This window comes from Talpa occidentalis, unplaced genomic scaffold, assembly GCF_014898055.3.
Source record: "Talpa occidentalis isolate TD23 unplaced genomic scaffold, MPIMG_talOcc4v2.1 talOcc4.8, whole genome shotgun sequence".
Classification (NCBI taxonomy): Eukaryota; Metazoa; Chordata; class Mammalia; order Eulipotyphla; family Talpidae; genus Talpa; species Talpa occidentalis.
In genome coordinates, this window is record NW_023605194.1 from 4,497,366 (window position 1) to 4,513,911 (window position 16,546).

Sequence of the window (16,546 nt, forward strand, 5' to 3'; positions counted from 1 at the left end):
CTGAGAGCTCAGGGGGCCTGTCCACAGGGGAGAGTAGCATGAGAGAGGGTGCACCCTCCTGAGGCCAGAGACGGGCAGCTCTGGGGGGGCTTCCCATTCTCCAGGAGGCGGGGCCCATAGCCCAAGCCCATAGCTCAGCTGCAGCAGCTGGAGGACCCGACAGGGGAAGCAGAGCTGCTGGTGTCTGTCCTAGCAGGTTCCATGAAGCACAGTGATAAAGACAGACAGCTGGGTTTGTGAGAAATAGCCTCGTCTATCCTCGACGCTTGAATCAGCGGCCTGCAGGCATGACAGGGGTTGCTCGGTAACATCTGGGACCGGAAACTGCCACCCTGAGCAGTCAGGCCCACGTGTCCTCCAGGCCTGGAAGCGCAGGGCAGCACCAGGGATGCCAGCCCCGCCGGCTAAGTGTCTTCCCCTTGCTGCAGGAGCCCTTCCGAGGCTCACTGTGCCCCCTGCACCGCGTGCTCCTGTCACGGCCCTCCGCACGGCCCCTCTCCCAGAGCCAGTGGGGAGCCCGTTTCCAGGACCCCATCCTGCCATGCGAGTGGGTGATGGCAGCCTGTTGCCTCCCTCCTCGGGCCCACCCCTCACCCACTGGGCACCGGCCCTTCTGCGTCTCGGCGGACAGTGAGACGCTGAGAGCTGGTGATGTCACTGGGCAGCCTCCCGCACGCGGGGCAGCCGGGCCGTGGTCGGAGAGCCTGGAGCTGGGAATCTGGAGGTTGGGACCTCAGGGGTGGCTCTGCCGTTGGCAGGGCCGCTTGGGCCGCTCAGCAGGGCCTCCTCTGAGACTCCAGGGGAGGATGAGATGGCGGCTCAGCTCCTGCAGCCCGGACTTCCTTACTCAGTTGCCTCCCTGTGGCCACCTTGCCAGACTCTCCAGCCTCCAAGACCGGAGGGGCCTTTTCCAGGCGCCCCAGGTCCCTGGGGCCTCCCATCTCAGCAGGGACATCGTGGCATCTTAAATTCGCCTCCGTGACATCAGGAGTAGTAGAAATAGGTTCTAGTTCCTTCTACTGTGGGGTTTTTATTTTCATCCCCCAGGAGGCAGCTGAGCTCACCTAGAGGTGTCCCGGCCAAGGGTGGGGTGGGTGGTAGAACCCTCGGAGCCAGGAGGCTGGCTCCCAGCCCCCCGTTACTACCCAAGCTCTGCTTATGGGCTGGGACCAGCACCGGTGACTTCGTCCAGCATCTCATTCCCGGGGCCGCGTGGACCATGTTGCTTGGGAATTGTTCCCCAGAGAATCAGTTTCGCCAAGAAGGGAGACCATAGCTTCCCCTGCTCTCCCTCCTCATCAGCACGCGCGCTTCCCAGGCCGGGGCTGCTGAGGCAAAGTCAGCAAGTTGTGATTAATTTGCAGAGCTCGACCGTGTGAGCGCTTTGAAATTTCTAACCAGGCGCGCTCCTGGCTGAGTGATGCTGAGGAAGGATCTTTAATTGGAAACAGCCGCAGACGGTAGCATGGGCAGCAAGAGAGAAGGGGCACCAGAGCGAAACAGAGAGGAAATGCTGACAAGGAAGAAAACTGGCACGGAGTTGACGCCATATTTGCCTGGGAGCCCTGGGCACGCCAGGGTGGGTCTCAGTGCGAGGGGCTCGGGCGGGAGGCACGGAGGAGCATGCGGCCAGAGGTAGCAAAACCAGGAACTCATTTATTTCAACCTCTCTCCTTGTTTTTAACAAGCACTGTCTTTTCCAGATTGCCCTCCTCTCGGCCTGGAAACCTTAAAAATCACAGACTTCCAGCTGCACGCGTCCACGGTGAAGCGCTATGGCCTGGGGGCGCACCGGGGGAGACTCAATATCCAGGTAGGGCAGGAGGGAGGTGTTGCTTTGCTGGTGACTCTGGCAACAGACATGGCGACAGTCAGATGAGCTGGGTCAGGTACAAGGTGTGGCGGCCAGAAGGCTTTAGCCCCAGTTCACACAATAGGGGGAGCGTGGCTTCAGCGCCCTGCTCCGGAGAGAGCGCTGAGACTTGAGATATGTGCCTTTTCCAAAGACCTGTTAGTGAGAAGGATGCTTCTGGCTTCTGGCCCCAAGTCGTCCTGCTCCACGTGATGACTCCAGAAAGGGCAGGAGGAGGATGCTGGACTCTGAGGTCATTCCTCTTCTCTTGCCTCCCTGTGGGTCTCACCTCCGCACACACCAGTGTGCTCTGTGGCACCCCCACCAGGTCAAACCCTTCGTGGCTCTCATCATGGATGGCCTCCTTCCCCGGGGCTCCGGGACCCCACAGCCTGGGCCTGTCCCAGGAGGGTGAGCTCCGCCTTGCACTCCGTTCCCCTGAAGCTCTTGACTCCAGGCTTCTCTCAAGCAGTGCCCCTGGCTGCAGCGCCCTCCCCTGCGCCAAGCCCAGCCAGTGGCAGTCCCGTCCAGCCACGCCTTAGTTCCCGGGTGTTGCTCTAGCAACTTGTAAACGAAGCCGCTTGCGCACAGTCGTTCCTCTTACAGTTCTGGGGAGAGACTTCTCCTTGGGCTAACATCAAGGCATGGGCAGGGCTGCATCCCTTCTGCAGCTCAAGAGGCGGGACCCTTTCTTGGCCTTTTCCAGCTTCTAGAGGCTTCCGTCTTCCTTGCTCGAGGTCCCTACCTCTGGCCGGTTGAGTCCTTCTCAGGCTCTCAACTCCCTGGTTCTTTCTTCTTCCACTTTCAAGGACCCTTGATTACTCTTAAGCACCTGGAAAGGACACTTTTAAGGACCCACCTGGGAAATCCAGGATGCTCCTCCCCGCTCTCCAGCAGCCTCCATCCTGCCTGCAATCTCCATCCCCCTCGACACGACCTCGCGTGTACACAGGCTCTGGGTCAGCCCGTGGGCATCTTCGACGGGACGGGGGCTTATTTCGCCAGCTCATCTCTGGTGCCTTTTCCCTCCTGCTCAGCTCCAGAGCAGCTGCTGCTGATCTGTACAGTCCATTGCGGTTCTTAAAAGGACCATAGTTTAGCTTTTCCCCCCAATGCTCCATAACTGTGGTTTCACACCCCTTTGCTCACCGAGTCCTCTGGGAGGGACATGGTCCCTCACCTCGCGATGTGGCGACTCTCAAGTCTGGCAGCTTCTGAGTGGCAGAGCCGAGACTCCCCTGCCCCAGCTGTCAGTGAGCTATGGGGCTGGACCAGAGTGGATGTGGCCCCTTCCCCGAGGTCACAGCATCTGAGCGTCAGCCAGCCCCTCCTCCCTCCAACTTGACCACATCTACTCAGCGGTCACCACTTTTCAGCTCAGAATTCAGAGAATATCCAGAACTAGCCAGTGAAATCCAGACTGGTTTATAAATATCGGTTCTTTCTTTGCAGTGATAGCTCTTAAGAAACATTTGGCCTGTACAGCTGGGTCTGTGGGTTCCAGAGGAACTTTCACCATCTCAGGGGACCACTGCCCCTCCGTGGGCTCCAGTCCTCCCCATAGATGACATCAGGCCCTGCCAGGGCAGCTCCGAGGCGAGGTGGGGCCGTCCATGTGTTAATTACAGGCGCTGTCATCGGACATGTGGTTGCGTCTCTGTAAGTGAGATGCCTTAACCATGTTCACCTGTATCCCCGCTTGCAGTCAGGAAGGCAGAGAGGCCCTGGTAGTCCTCAGGTACTTGAGTTAGGGGAACCTTTGGGGTTTGTCATTCAGGTGGGGAGTTCCCCTGCAGAGTGGATGGGCAGAGTGGGCAGTGCAGGGGCGCAGCCAGCCAGCGGGCCTTCTGGGCTCAGACCTTGGCCTTGCCATGTGGACACTCAGGGTCTTTGGAAGCAGGGTCTCAGGGTTCGGAGCCTCAGCTGCCTGATCAGAACAAGGGGAATCTGAATGCTGACAGACTCCAGGAGCAGCACTCCGCATGGGGGTGGCTCAGAACGTTTGGGTGCGCCGCCGGAGGTGTGTGCAGCCGGCCAGTGTCCACTGCGCTGTCTCCACTATGCACCTTTGGGGGTCATGGGGCAGCTGGAGCAGCCGACCGTGCTGTCCTTGTGTCCTGGCCATCCTTGCTGCCTCCCTCGTCCGTCACCAAGCAAGGCGCTCCCAGGGAGAAAGCAGGACCCTGGGCTGAAAGCTCCAGCAGAGACGCTTCCTGTCTTCAGGATGAAAATACAGGGCAAGTGAAATCACTCAGTGATACTGGTCCTCGGGGGGTTATGCTTCCTCAGTGTTCTGTCATCACCTGAACATCCTCCCGTGTTCTTCGGGTGTGAAGCTGCTGTTCTAATCCCCAGCTCGGGGCCAGTTGCCCTGGCCCTGGACTGCACCCCCCCATGCGTTCTGGGATGTTGACCATGGAGCAGCGCTGGTCACCTGCCATGTGTATGAGGGACTTTGGTGCACCCCCTGCTCCCCAGGAAATAAAGGCGCGGCCTTGCTCCCTCGGTGGTTCCCACCTTCCAGAATCAGCCCCCGAGAAGTGTGATCCCCCACCGCAGGTGATCTAAAACGCACCTTCCCACACGCGTGGTTTGAAATGCAGTTTAAAAATAACCCCCTCTTGCCTCACACAGGAGAATTTTGTAGGCGTGTCAAGCTAATGGGATTTTGTGTGCAGGAAATAGGAAGGCATCGGAATTAGAAACTGCATTGAAATACCCGGGGACAGGTCACAGGCCAGGCCAGAACATCTCCCTGCTGGCCCACTCTGCGGGCACACGCGGTCGGCCCAGAACTTACCGGCTCATCACCCCAAAGGCCCCACCTGGGGCCCAGGTTTCAACATAAGAATTTTGAGGGGACATAAACGCTCAGGCCATAGCATTCTTTCCCTCTCATTTTAAGCAGAAAACTTTGAAAGAATAAACAGGCGCTATAGCATAGCTTACAGGGTTTTTGCAAGTAGAGTTTTGCTCATGGAGCAGAGTAACGCAAGCCGAGACAAGAAATCCAGCCGCCAGCCCATTCATACGCCGGGACAAGATGCACATTTCGAAAATTCAAGGAAAGATCTAGCTCAGCAGCTGGCGAGGTTGGCCCTCTCCCCTGCTATCATGCTGCCCGCACGCCCGGGTCCCTTCATGCTGACTCCTGTGGTCTCACTGAGAGACAGTCCCGGGCTGCTTCTGCCATGGACAGACCGGAGATTAACGCTCTGGGCCTTGGAGAGGATGATTCTGCAATGACCTTTAATGGCAGCTGGACCATCCGCCCGGGGCTGGTCTTAAGAGGTGGCTCTGCATTCCAGAGCATCCTCTGATCGCAGTTTGTCACCTGTCCTGTCCCTGACGAATCCTCTGGGGACCCCGAGAGCTTTTCCACAGCTCATAACCTAGGCCAGGGTGCTGGCGACAGCATGGGCTCCTCGGTGGTTGATCCCACTGCGTTAGTGCTTTTTCCCGAGCACCATTGGCTGCTTTTTGGCTGGGAAGCCTTGAGCAAAGTCGAGCGGCACTTGCCATTTCAAAGGGCTGCCTTTTGATTCGTTCTCAGACTTGAAGTCCTGCTCAGTGTGCGACCCCAGGAGATCGGAAGAAATGTGATTTGGAGGCAGGGAGAGGCGGCTCGGGCAGGCTAGCTCCGCGAGTGCTGGGGATGTTGAGTTGAGCTCAGGTCTATTTTGAAGCAAGAGTGGACATTTTGAGGCCACATGGAGGAAGGCGTGTGGTGCAGTCTCTCCTCCAGATGTCCTTGGGGTACCTGGTCATGGCCATGCACGCCGTGTCCTACATTGGTCTCTCCTGTGTTAGCGATGACCTAGGGCCTGGCCCTTCAGAGAAGGTCACTTCCGGCACCTCTTCCACGAGGACCGTCTGGTTAGAAAAGTAGCATCTGGACGAGCCATTTCTCGGCACCGCCCAGTGAGCCGTGGGCCTGCTCTAAGTCATGCCAGGAAGGAATTCTGCGGAACCCTGGATGCTGACATTGGGACCCAGCGCCAGTTGCTCTCATAATCTTTTTACTGGACATGAGGCCTAAGCCTTGAAGGGGGGTGTTGCCCATGGCTCCAGCTGTACCCCCGGGGTGACATGAGGTCACTTATGCGACTTTCAGCCAAGTTTCATCCTGGTGTCCAAGTTCAAGTGTGGGCGTACCTCACACATCTGCTCCCCCCACCACTCCCTCTGGCCCTGATGTCCCTGCTACCACACCTCATCCAAAGGTGGAAACCCTGGCAGGAAGCACCGGGCACCACCCAAGGCAGCATCGACGTCTTAGATATCACCCCACCTCCCACTACTGCCTATTGCTGGCATTGTCTGCCCCTGGGCTCTTCTGATCCCAAAGTCTGACACCCGGATGCCCTGAATATTCTGCCTTCAGACAACCTGGGTGCCCAGCCTCCAGACGTCCTGGGTGCCCAGCCTCTAGACGCCCTGGGTGCCCAGCCTCCAGTGGGATTTTGGTAGCACAAGACCTTGCTGGGAGTTGAAATTCCTCCCTGGGTGCTGACGTGTGCTCGGGGCTGTGTGGGGACAGAATCATCACCACGGGGTTGCACCACACCCAGGGCTGGGGTGCCTGGGCCGATGAGAGGACTCTGGTCTGCATCTGGCTTCAGGAAACAGTGTGCGCGACAGCATGTGCATGCCAGGAGGCTGGAATTCGGGGTATTTGGATTTTTATGGGAATAACAGGGCTGAATATTTTAAATCTGGACTCTCAGAAAATTCAAAACGAGAATTTACCAGAGTAACGATGAAGAGCTGGTCTCACTTGAGAGCCTACAGCATGATAACCACATGGGCAGTTAGAGGAATGAGGAGCAGGACAAGCAACAGGAAAAGGGGGCCCGAAGTAACAAGCACCTAGGCCTGGGAACCTGAAATTGCTGAGGACCCCAGATCTCTTGCTCAGATGTGGGTTCCTTTCCTCTTGCTGTGTGGTTTTCTTTGCTCTTTGGTTAAATTCATTAAGTTCGTGTTTCATTTCAGCTTCAGTGGACTTGGGGGGAAACTGTTTTGGAATTAAGGAAACTGAAGTCAGAGGCTCCCTAACTGACCTGCCCTAACCCCATGCCATTCATTGCTGGCCGGGCTCTAGGCCAAGTCCCCGCTGCAGGCGAGCGGTCCCTACCCCTTGTCAGTGTCCGGGAGAAGCCTCCGTGTGCCCACTGGCTCCGGTCACCTCCAACCCCCTCCGTCACTCACTAGCCCCACCTCTGGCTGAGTGGCCCCTAGTTCTTCCCAGTCCTCTTACCTGGCAGGACTCAGAGAAATCTGTGGGGTGCAGTGGTCATGCCTGTGGGTACTTGTGTACATGTGGCACGACCCCACTGTGGCTTCTCCCCCTGCTGCATCGCAGGGAGGGCCCTCGGGGTGGCTGCCCAGGCCTGCTGCCTCCTGCACGCATACAGGCCACCCTGTGCCCCCAGGGATGCAGCATGCACCGCACACGTGGAGAAGCCAGGATGGGGGTGATGAAGGGATGCTGGGAAACTTGGACTGAGATTTGAAGCAGGATTACAAGCTAAGAATTAATCAGACAGCAGGTTGGCAGAGGGGAGAGAAGACAATTCCAAGTTGAGAGGACAGTGTGTGCAGAGGCCCTGTGGTGGCAGGAGCACCACATACTGGAAGGACTGAAGCAAAGCCAGTGTGGCTGGGGCTGCGCTGAGGTCACAGAGTGACATGGCTGATAAGCACAAGGAGAGGCGCTTTCTATCGTCAGTTGTCAAGGAAACAAATTAAAATCTCAATGAGATACAACACAGACACCAGAGTGGTTTAGGAAGAAAAGGCCGGCTGAATGTCTCCTTTGGTGACAGGCCTATTTAGCTCTCCTGCCCAATTTTTGATTGGGCTGTTTGTTTTCTTCATGTTGAGTTGTGTGAGTTCTTTGTAGACCTTGGCTATTACTCTTTGGTGGAGGATTATTGGTGCTTTGGTGTTGGGTGTGGCGTGGTCTTAGCAGGTGTGAACCTATACCCTTCAATCATATTCCGTGGTACAAACCAATGTTAAATCGATAAAAAAATATGCAGTTAGAAAAAAGAGTACATGTTAAGTGTGGCAAGATGTGGAGCAATAGAAATTGTTGTACAGTGTGGGACTCTAAAGTGGCACAACCACTTTGAAAATCTGTTTGACAGAATCTACTAAAGCTCAACATTCGTACACCTATTGATAAACAGAATTGATTGCTCCTGAAAGAAATGCATTTTCTGTGCATGAAAAAACACATACAGGTCGGTTCATTGAAGTATGATTCATGATAACCCCAAATACTAACAATTTACCTGTCCATCAGCAGTGCAGATGACAGTGCAACTAAGTCATTTGTTTAAGCACTGGGTAGAATATTATGCAACAGTGAAAAAGAGTAAATTATTGTTACATGCAATAAAACAGATGACTCTCACGTAAAACATTGAGCCGAAGAAGTCAGACACAAAAGAATATTTAGGGTAAGTTTTATTTATATAAAATTAAAAGACAGGAAGAGCTGTTAAGAGGGCTGGAAGTCACAGTAGTGAATTGATTCAACTGCATGCTTTAGACCTGTGCACTTTTCTGTATGTATTTAAAATTCAATGAAACCTTTACCAAAAATAGCTCGTAGATCAAATAAAGGAGAGCTATTTGATTTAAAATTGTAAATGTGAATGTGAAGAGCATAATAAATGAATTCAGGGGCTAAAGGGGAAGAAAGGGTGGTAGCAGGAAATGGAATGAATGATTTCAATGCTGCCTTGGTTAGGGCATTAATAGCTACTTCCTATGAAAATAGAGAATTAAGTCTATTACATAAAGAGCTAGTTACTAAAGCAACCACTTCAACCAAGTTACAGACTTACAAAATTCCAGAGGAAATAGATACTTAAAGCAAAGAAAATAGGTCAATAGTTAAAGATAAAACAAAAACAAAAGCAGCAATAAAAATAGACTATCTAAGAAAAGTTGATGACTCAGTAAGACCAAGAACATCTGTCGGTGGACTAAATAGACCAAACTCACTCGTTTTATAAACAGTTTGACTGACTCACAGTGCGGGCTCAGTCACAGGCTCAGCAGATGCATACCTGAAACAAGGTGACTTGCTTGGCACCCAGGAGCTTCCCTTTCCTTGCTGAGTCCTTCTTACATGCCAGGCACCAACGATACTTTCTGAATGACTCAGAAATAGAAATATCATTCTATTTCTCTGCCTGTCTTCCAGACTGGCTTATCTAATTGGAGGGGTTTCAATAAGGAGCGGTAGAACCAGGACTTGACCTTGGCCCACATGGAATCTCGAAGTGGGAGCACTATCCATCGTTATGAGGACCACTGATGGGGGCGTCTGCAATTGTTTAGGTTGAGAATTAAACTACCTGTTTATTCCATAGATATACAATTACTGTAGCCAAGTGTTTCCAGATTTTAGTTGAGTTGAATTAACATGTTGATGTGAAAAACCTTTACTGTCTTTTTCAGTTAGTATGTTTCTTTTCCTTTTTTTTTTTTTCATTTTTAAGCAATGAATTAATGCTTGATGGGTATCTAGTAGATTTTATTTCTAAACGGCTTTAATTTCAAATTGAAGCTATTTCTTGGTTTCTTTGTCCAAATGCAAGGAAATTTTGAAGAAATTGCCTCTGGGGTCTAAAATGACTTCAAAACAATGAATATCTTCTAAAACAACTTTACTGATCTATAAGTTCTGAATTGGATAAGAGACTCTGCTAATTTGCAGAAAGTCCAATGAGTAGCACCTGGGCAGCTTGGTGGGTTTATCAGAAGTTTCTTGAAGGTTCTTTCGAGGTCCCTTCCTGCAGTGTCCCTAAAACTGCCTAATTCCTAGCTTGCCCTGTGTCTCAGTAAGTATTCAGGCCCATTGTGGCCCTTGTATTGGAGATTAGTTACTTAACTGTGTTAATCAGGTGTCTATCTAAGATTTCCAGGTAACCCTCACTCCCAGAGGTGGCAACTCTTGATAAACTGTAGAATTTCAGGCACTGCTTCTAAGATTTAGAAGCAGTGTTTCTGTCCAAATTAGCCTGGGCTGTAGAGTGGCAGCTTAGTTACTTATCCTGGAATTGTAAGGTTCACTGGACTATAAATTTTTAATTTGCTTCCAGATGTTTCTGGGTGGAGACAGCTCATGATCACAAAAGGTGGGCAGGGCAGAGCACTGGTCCCAGTAGAGTGATTCTAAGAGTTAACTGTTTTCCATATAAAGCAAAGCACTTTGCATAATGTTTAGCGCTTAGTAGGTACTCAATGGCCACCTGGAAAATGGAAGGTTAAACAGTAGGCTTTAGATCTGTCACCTTCTGTGTCTGGGCATCCCCTTTCCTTTGCTTGTTATTATTAAACAACTAGTTAGATCAAAAGTGTTGAAGGATTATAACAACAACAAAACTCAGTACAATAGTGGTTCTCCCCATTGGGGGAGAGAGAAAAGGGGGAATTTATGTCAAAGGTACAAACTTTCAGTTATAATAAGCCTGAATTTAGAAGAGCTGATATAGAGCAGGTGTCTATAGTTAATAATACGGTACCATATACTTGAAAGTTGCTGAAAGTAGATTTTAATTATTCCTACCAATTCCCTTAATTCTCTCTCTCTCTCTCTCTCTCTCTCTCTCTCTCTCTCTCACACACACACACACACACACACACACAAAGAAGGAGTGAAATACTTGAGAAGATGGATGTGCTAATTATCTTGATCTTGGTAGTCATTTTGCATGTATATATACATCAACTTACCACGCTGTACATTTAAATACATAAATATTTGCCTATCTATCAATGAAGTTAGAAAAAACAAAAGTGTAATAAGAAAAATGATCCACTATCAGTGCATTCAACATTCTACCCCACCCCTGACCATCACAAGCTCTGGATGGGGCAGATGGGCACCTACAAACTCTTCAATTGTTTCCTTGGAAATTTAAATCTTTATTCCTACATAAGTGCACGTTGATATGAATGGATTTATAAACTTCTGACTTTCTCTTTTGAATTTTATTATGGAAGATGAGAATTTCAGCTCATTTTTGTGACACCTTCACTCCTCTTTAATCCTTCCAATAAAATTGTATCTGAACTGTTGGGTAAATCTATATTCAAGGTTTTCACTATTATGCCTGGGTAACATTGTGAACTACTTAACCAAGAAGTATTCATTATGCATCACTTTGTGACAACTTTTTGTCTTCCTAGATCTACTTATATTTTAAAAAACATTTTTCCACACTGTGCATTAGGTATAAGTCTTTAAAATTCCCTGCAATATAGTTTTCTATAAGATCAAACCTGTTCAACAATCTCTGTTCTCACTTCTGTTTGTATATTTCTGTAGATTTCCCTTTGAGGCCCTTTCACCTGCCATATTATGAATGGTGGTTTTCTGTGTCTTTCACATAGCTTCCTTCTTGGAACTTTCTCCATGGGCCATTTTCATTCTGAAAATTCTCTCCTGTATTGGAATCCTTTGCTTCTGTATCTTATATTTTCCTCTTTTTGGTATTCTGCCTTGTTTTTGTGGAGCACAGCCTGTAGTAACATCATGGAAGTGGTACATGAAAAATAATTTTTATTCAGGGTCTGTGAATCTGAAAATATATTTATTTTACCATCACTACTGATTGATAGTTAGATTGTGAAATTCTAAGATGAAAAATCTTTTATTTTCATATAACTTTGAAGGAATTTTTCTCCCTCCATTCTTCTAGCTATTGAGAATTCTGGTATCATATTCCTTTTTCTTTGTTTTTCCATATTTGTTTTCTCTTTTTAGAATCTTCTCTTTATTTCTGATGCTTTGAAGTTTGATATGTCTTGGCATGGGTTTTGCTTTATTCATCGTACTAGGTTCTTGGTGTTTCAGAGACTTAGTTCTTTCAGATATGGGACATAATTTTATAGTATTTTTTGATAATTTCTTCCCCTTAAAATCTGGATTTCTTCCTCAGCTTTTTTTCTCATCTGTTTTTGTGTGTTGTTTACTTTTTGTGAGACTTCTTTAGTTTGTGCTTTCAAACCCTTCTGTTGTTTTAACCATTTTTGCTTTCATATTGTTAGTCTAAAAGATATTTTTTATGCAGTACCTTTTCCTTTTTCAAAATATCCTATTCTTGTTTCATGTAAGCAAATTCCCTTTCAAAGGCTATTAATCACAATTTCTTTGAGGATTTTTCCTCTTCTACATTATGTTTTCAGGGTTTTTGTTTTTTTTCTTTGTTGTTGTTCTAGGCCTGACTGCATTGTGTCCCAGAGTCGCATGGAGGAGGAGGGTGCCCATGTCACTCCTCATTAGGTTGCTAGCCACTGAGCTCCTTGTTTTGACCCGTCACATCACATGCCCTCCTTTATGTATGAGGTCTCCAAATCAGGAGTCTCTATGGTTGTTTTTTAAAATAAAAATTTTGTGTCTTCTGTGGATTAGGAATGGGAACATAGGAACCTATTTGTTTTAAATCTACATTTTGAATCAATTCCCTGTTTTATTCCTGCCTCACTTTCATCTTCCAAGATTTCTAAGAATCTAGTTTCTGAGCATTTTTAGAGTCCATGTGTCTTGTTTTTCATCGAAGTGCCACTTGTGAGTTTGGGCTTCATTCTCTTGCTGAGTCATCTCAGGCCCCTTCATCTGATTTCTGGCTCTATAAGTTATCATTTAGGGATTATAACTATCTTTTGGTCTTATCAGAGATGAAGGTTGTATTTCTGAAACACATTTTCCTTGTTTGGGGGGTTTTTTTTAAAGATTTATTTATTTACGCAAACAAGAACACGGGTACAGGCCAAAGGTGTGTGTGTGTGTGTGTGTGTGTGTGTGTGTGTGAGAGAGAGAGAGAGAGAGAGAGAGAGAGAGAGAGAGAGAGAGAGAGAGAAAGGATTCACCAGAGACAGAGTGGGGAACAGAACAGGTGGATTGAAACACACTGCTGAGGGGAACAATGGGTGAGACAGGAGAGGTTTACTGTGCCATGTGGGTTGCTCCCTGGCCGGGGATTGAACTCGTGCTGCAGTGGCTTGCGAGAGCTTCATAGTGCTGAGACTTATCCCTTGCACCACCAGGGAGGCCCCTGGGGGGAAATTTTGATTGAACACAGGGAAGTGCATATATTTACTCTATCTTAAAATAGAAAAATTATATTTGATTTATTTTAAATAGGTAGAATTAGGTTTTCTCTTTGCTATGGATTTAATATTTCCACATTTTTGTAAAGAAAACTATGTGTTATGAAATGCATTGGTTTTTTTTATGGTAAGGAAATGATGCATATAATACAATTGCTTTGAGAAAGAGAGAGAATCATTCCGCATTAGTGGTGCTTTTGAGACTAGCTTATACTTTAAGGAATCAAACCTTTTATTTTAAGAACTTTGGATTGAACCATCTCCAAAATTTATGAATATTTCCTACATTATTAAAAAGGAAGGGAGTGAATGTACCCTTTTCTGGTTTCTCAGAGACATCCTGACAATTCCATTTATTGCACGTGGTGTAATTTGGTGGCACCTCTGCGGCTGGTACCTCCTCCAGCACAGAATTCTCCCAGGTACTTTCTTTATAAATTCATCCCCGATTTTGTAGAGGTGGCTGCTGTTTCTAGTGAGTCAATTTCAGGAAGGGCTCCTCAGTCCCCTGATACCTTTCTATATTTAATTGACTATGTAGTGTGTTCAGGAAGAACTGAGATTAGCAACAGAAGCAAAATATCCAGACTGGCCAGACGGGGAATCTTAAATTTAATTCCAAATTCCAGTCAGTAGACTTTGGCGGGTTGGCGTGAGGACAGCTTCTCCAAGCTTCCATGTTTCTGTTGGGGTAAATATCCGTACTGTGCAACAGTCCTGGTCTTGCCTGCTTGTGACGGGGCAATGCCAGCCTTGGCACCATTGACACGTTGGGGTTGGGTCATTCTTTGTGTTGGGGGCTGTCCTATACTTTGTGGAATGGGTAGTAACATCCTCGCCTGTATCCATTCATTGCTAGAAGTACACACCCCTCCTCCCTGGGGTAGCTGAAAGTGACTCCAGAGTCGGCCAGAGATCCCCTAGGGTTGGGCGTGGGGCAGCCTGGTCTACTGTTGAGAACTCTAGGCAGTGGGTCTCCTCTTTTTTCAGGTGTTGTAACTATATTCTGAATATTTGAGGGTATATCAAATGTGAGAGCAATTAAGTGATATAGAACTATAAATCCCCAGAATTTTGTCAAATGTGAAATAATTCATAAAGCACCAATACAGCCATGAATTGCCAAGTATTCATTGTTCTACATATACTGATAACTGGCATTTATCGGGCACCTTTTTTTTTTTTTTAATCTCAAGCTAACTTTGTGCCAGGCCCTGTTGTAAGTCCGAGCAACACCCTAAGGGAGAAGTTGTCATGGTCCCCACTTTAACAGAGGGGGAGACTGGGGCACAGAGCACTTGGGCCGATGGCCCGCGTCTACACTGAGTGCGAGTGGCAGAGGTGGGATTCATACACAGGAAGGAGGATATTGGGGCGCAGCTTGTAGGTTGATCTTAAGATGCCCAGACCAAGATGCAAGCTCGTGTGCGAGCTTCGTCCGCCTGCCCGTTCTACGCTGCGAGACGGCAGGACTGCACATTTCCCCTCTGCATTTCTGCTCCCTCCGCCGGTACCTGGCATGGAGAGGGACACAGTGGGGTTAGCTGTAGCGGTGAATGGGGCTGTTCCAAACCTCAGCCTCGAGGGCTGTTGACAAGAAGAACCTCAGCAAACACTGGTGTGTGTCATGTTTCTGTGACAGAAGTCGAGGTGTGATATTGTGGGTAGTGAATGTGCTGCCTGTCTCTGTCCTTAGAGGACAGCTGCCTGCAGGTGGAGAAAACGGTTGATTTTGTCCCTGCAGCCTCTATTCTGAGCTCGTGGTGGACCGGATATGCTTAACAAAAGGCACTGAAGCATGGTTCAGGGCCAGGAATATGCACTTGCAAAATTCAGATTTTCTTGGATGATTCTAGAAAGCGGAACCTCACAGCCCCTCTAGGTCCCTAGCAGCCCATGTGCCGGCAGATTCTGAGTTGCTGAGAACTTGAGCTTCTGCAGAATGTTGATGAATCGACTGTCCCGGAATCTGAGTTGAAAATGCTTAGCGGAAGGGAGGGTGGGCTGGCCTATCATTTTTATCTTTCAAAGATAGTTTTTTTTTTTCTGATCTATTTATGTACTTGTGAAATAACCATGTGAACATGGGATTAATGCGGAAAAATTCTCAGTAAGTTAGAAAGATGTACTTGGTTTAAATGTCCTCTTTTGGGGGGAAGGCACAGCAGGTAATTTTCTCTTTAGAGCTAAAACAGGGGAAATTCTAGAACAGGAAGTTCACCTACCTTGTGGATTCGGATCGGAGAGGCTTTGGTAGCAGTAGTAGCTGATACTCAAACACATCAAATGATGTAAATGCTAACAAATACAGATTCATTACCCTTCGAGAGCCAGCCCCATATCACCCCTGCCTTGGGTCTTTCTCTCCGGTGTCCCCTATAACCAGGTCAGCTCTGCTGTCCTTAAATGCTCCAGAGCAGTTTGCGCCTCTCCTTGAAATAGCACACGCCCCACCGTGTTCTAATTCTTCTATTTTCATGTCTTTTTTCCTGCCTGGATGGTGAAGTTCCAGGAGGGAACGATTCACCTTTGTGCCCTCGGCACCTGGTGTGTGTAGGCTGGCATGTAGGAGATGGTCTTTGTCTGCTGGAAGAATGAGTAATAGGAAAACTCATTAAATTCTGTTTCCCACTGGGCAAGAAGAAGACACAGCATTCCGAAATACTCCCAACTTGTGAATAATAAGCAGCTCCTCTTTATGGCTTGGAAGAGGGAGTTCAGGGCACAGTGGAGTTTTTCTTTATCTCCTTCATTGTCTTTTATCCCTCCTCCCTTTCTCTCGGTGTCATGAAGAGTGGGCCTTAATTGTCTCCATTCGAGCCTCTCTGAAGAATACCCCTCTTTTTCTTTCCAGGCGGGTATTAATGAAAATGATTTTTATGACGGGGCGTGGTGCGCAGGGAGGAACGACCTCCATCAGTGGATTGAAGTGGATGCCAGACGTCTCACCAAGTTCACTGGGGTCATCACTCAAGGAAGGAACTCGCTCTGGCTGTAAGTGTGGTTGGGCCTGTGCTTTGCTGGACTCCATGTTTCGGGTCTTATGTTCTAGGGGCCAGAGACAGGCTGGTTGCAGGAGGTAACTGGTGATGGGCAGTGGAAGGAAAGAGAACAGGAGCATGGGCAGGAGGCTGGGCTGCTGCAGACAAGAGCCCTGGGGGAAGGTGTGTCTGGTGGAGCTGCGCCCTCCACGCTGCAGGATCAGAGAGAGGGAGCCATGGGCAGGTTAAGCGGGGCACAAACAATGCAGTTGAGACAGGTGGCTGCCATCTTGGATTCACGTTACTGATGCCCTGACTGGTGCAGTAGACGCACCCCAGGCAGTGGACATCAGGTAACAGGCCCAGTTGTTGTCCGTGGGTAGAAGTAGAAGGAAGGACTGAAGGCTCAGGCAGCTCGCCAGTAAAAGACCAAGTAATGAAGAGAAGAGGTAGATGTGAGAAGGAGCTGATATGAGGCCTGAGAAGGAAGTCCCTTCTTGAAATGGAACTTGGAGTCAGGCTGGGTCAGTAACAAGAAGGCCTGGTAGTAACTCCCAGAGAGGAGGCTGCAGCCCCTGAA

General features: G+C 48.7%; 1 protein-coding gene across 1 annotated transcript in view; it reads left to right on the forward strand.

Moving 5' to 3' along the window:
- Nucleotides 1–16,546, forward strand: part of CPXM2 (carboxypeptidase X, M14 family member 2) — a 77,817-nt gene that overhangs the window by 14,387 nt on the left and 46,884 nt on the right. The window contains exons 3-4 of the mRNA XM_037495630.2: nucleotides 1,704–1,813; nucleotides 15,840–15,979. Coding sequence (XP_037351527.1) covers nucleotides 1,704–1,813; nucleotides 15,840–15,979 — 250 coding nt within the window. The remainder of the gene's footprint in view (nucleotides 1–1,703; nucleotides 1,814–15,839; nucleotides 15,980–16,546) is intronic.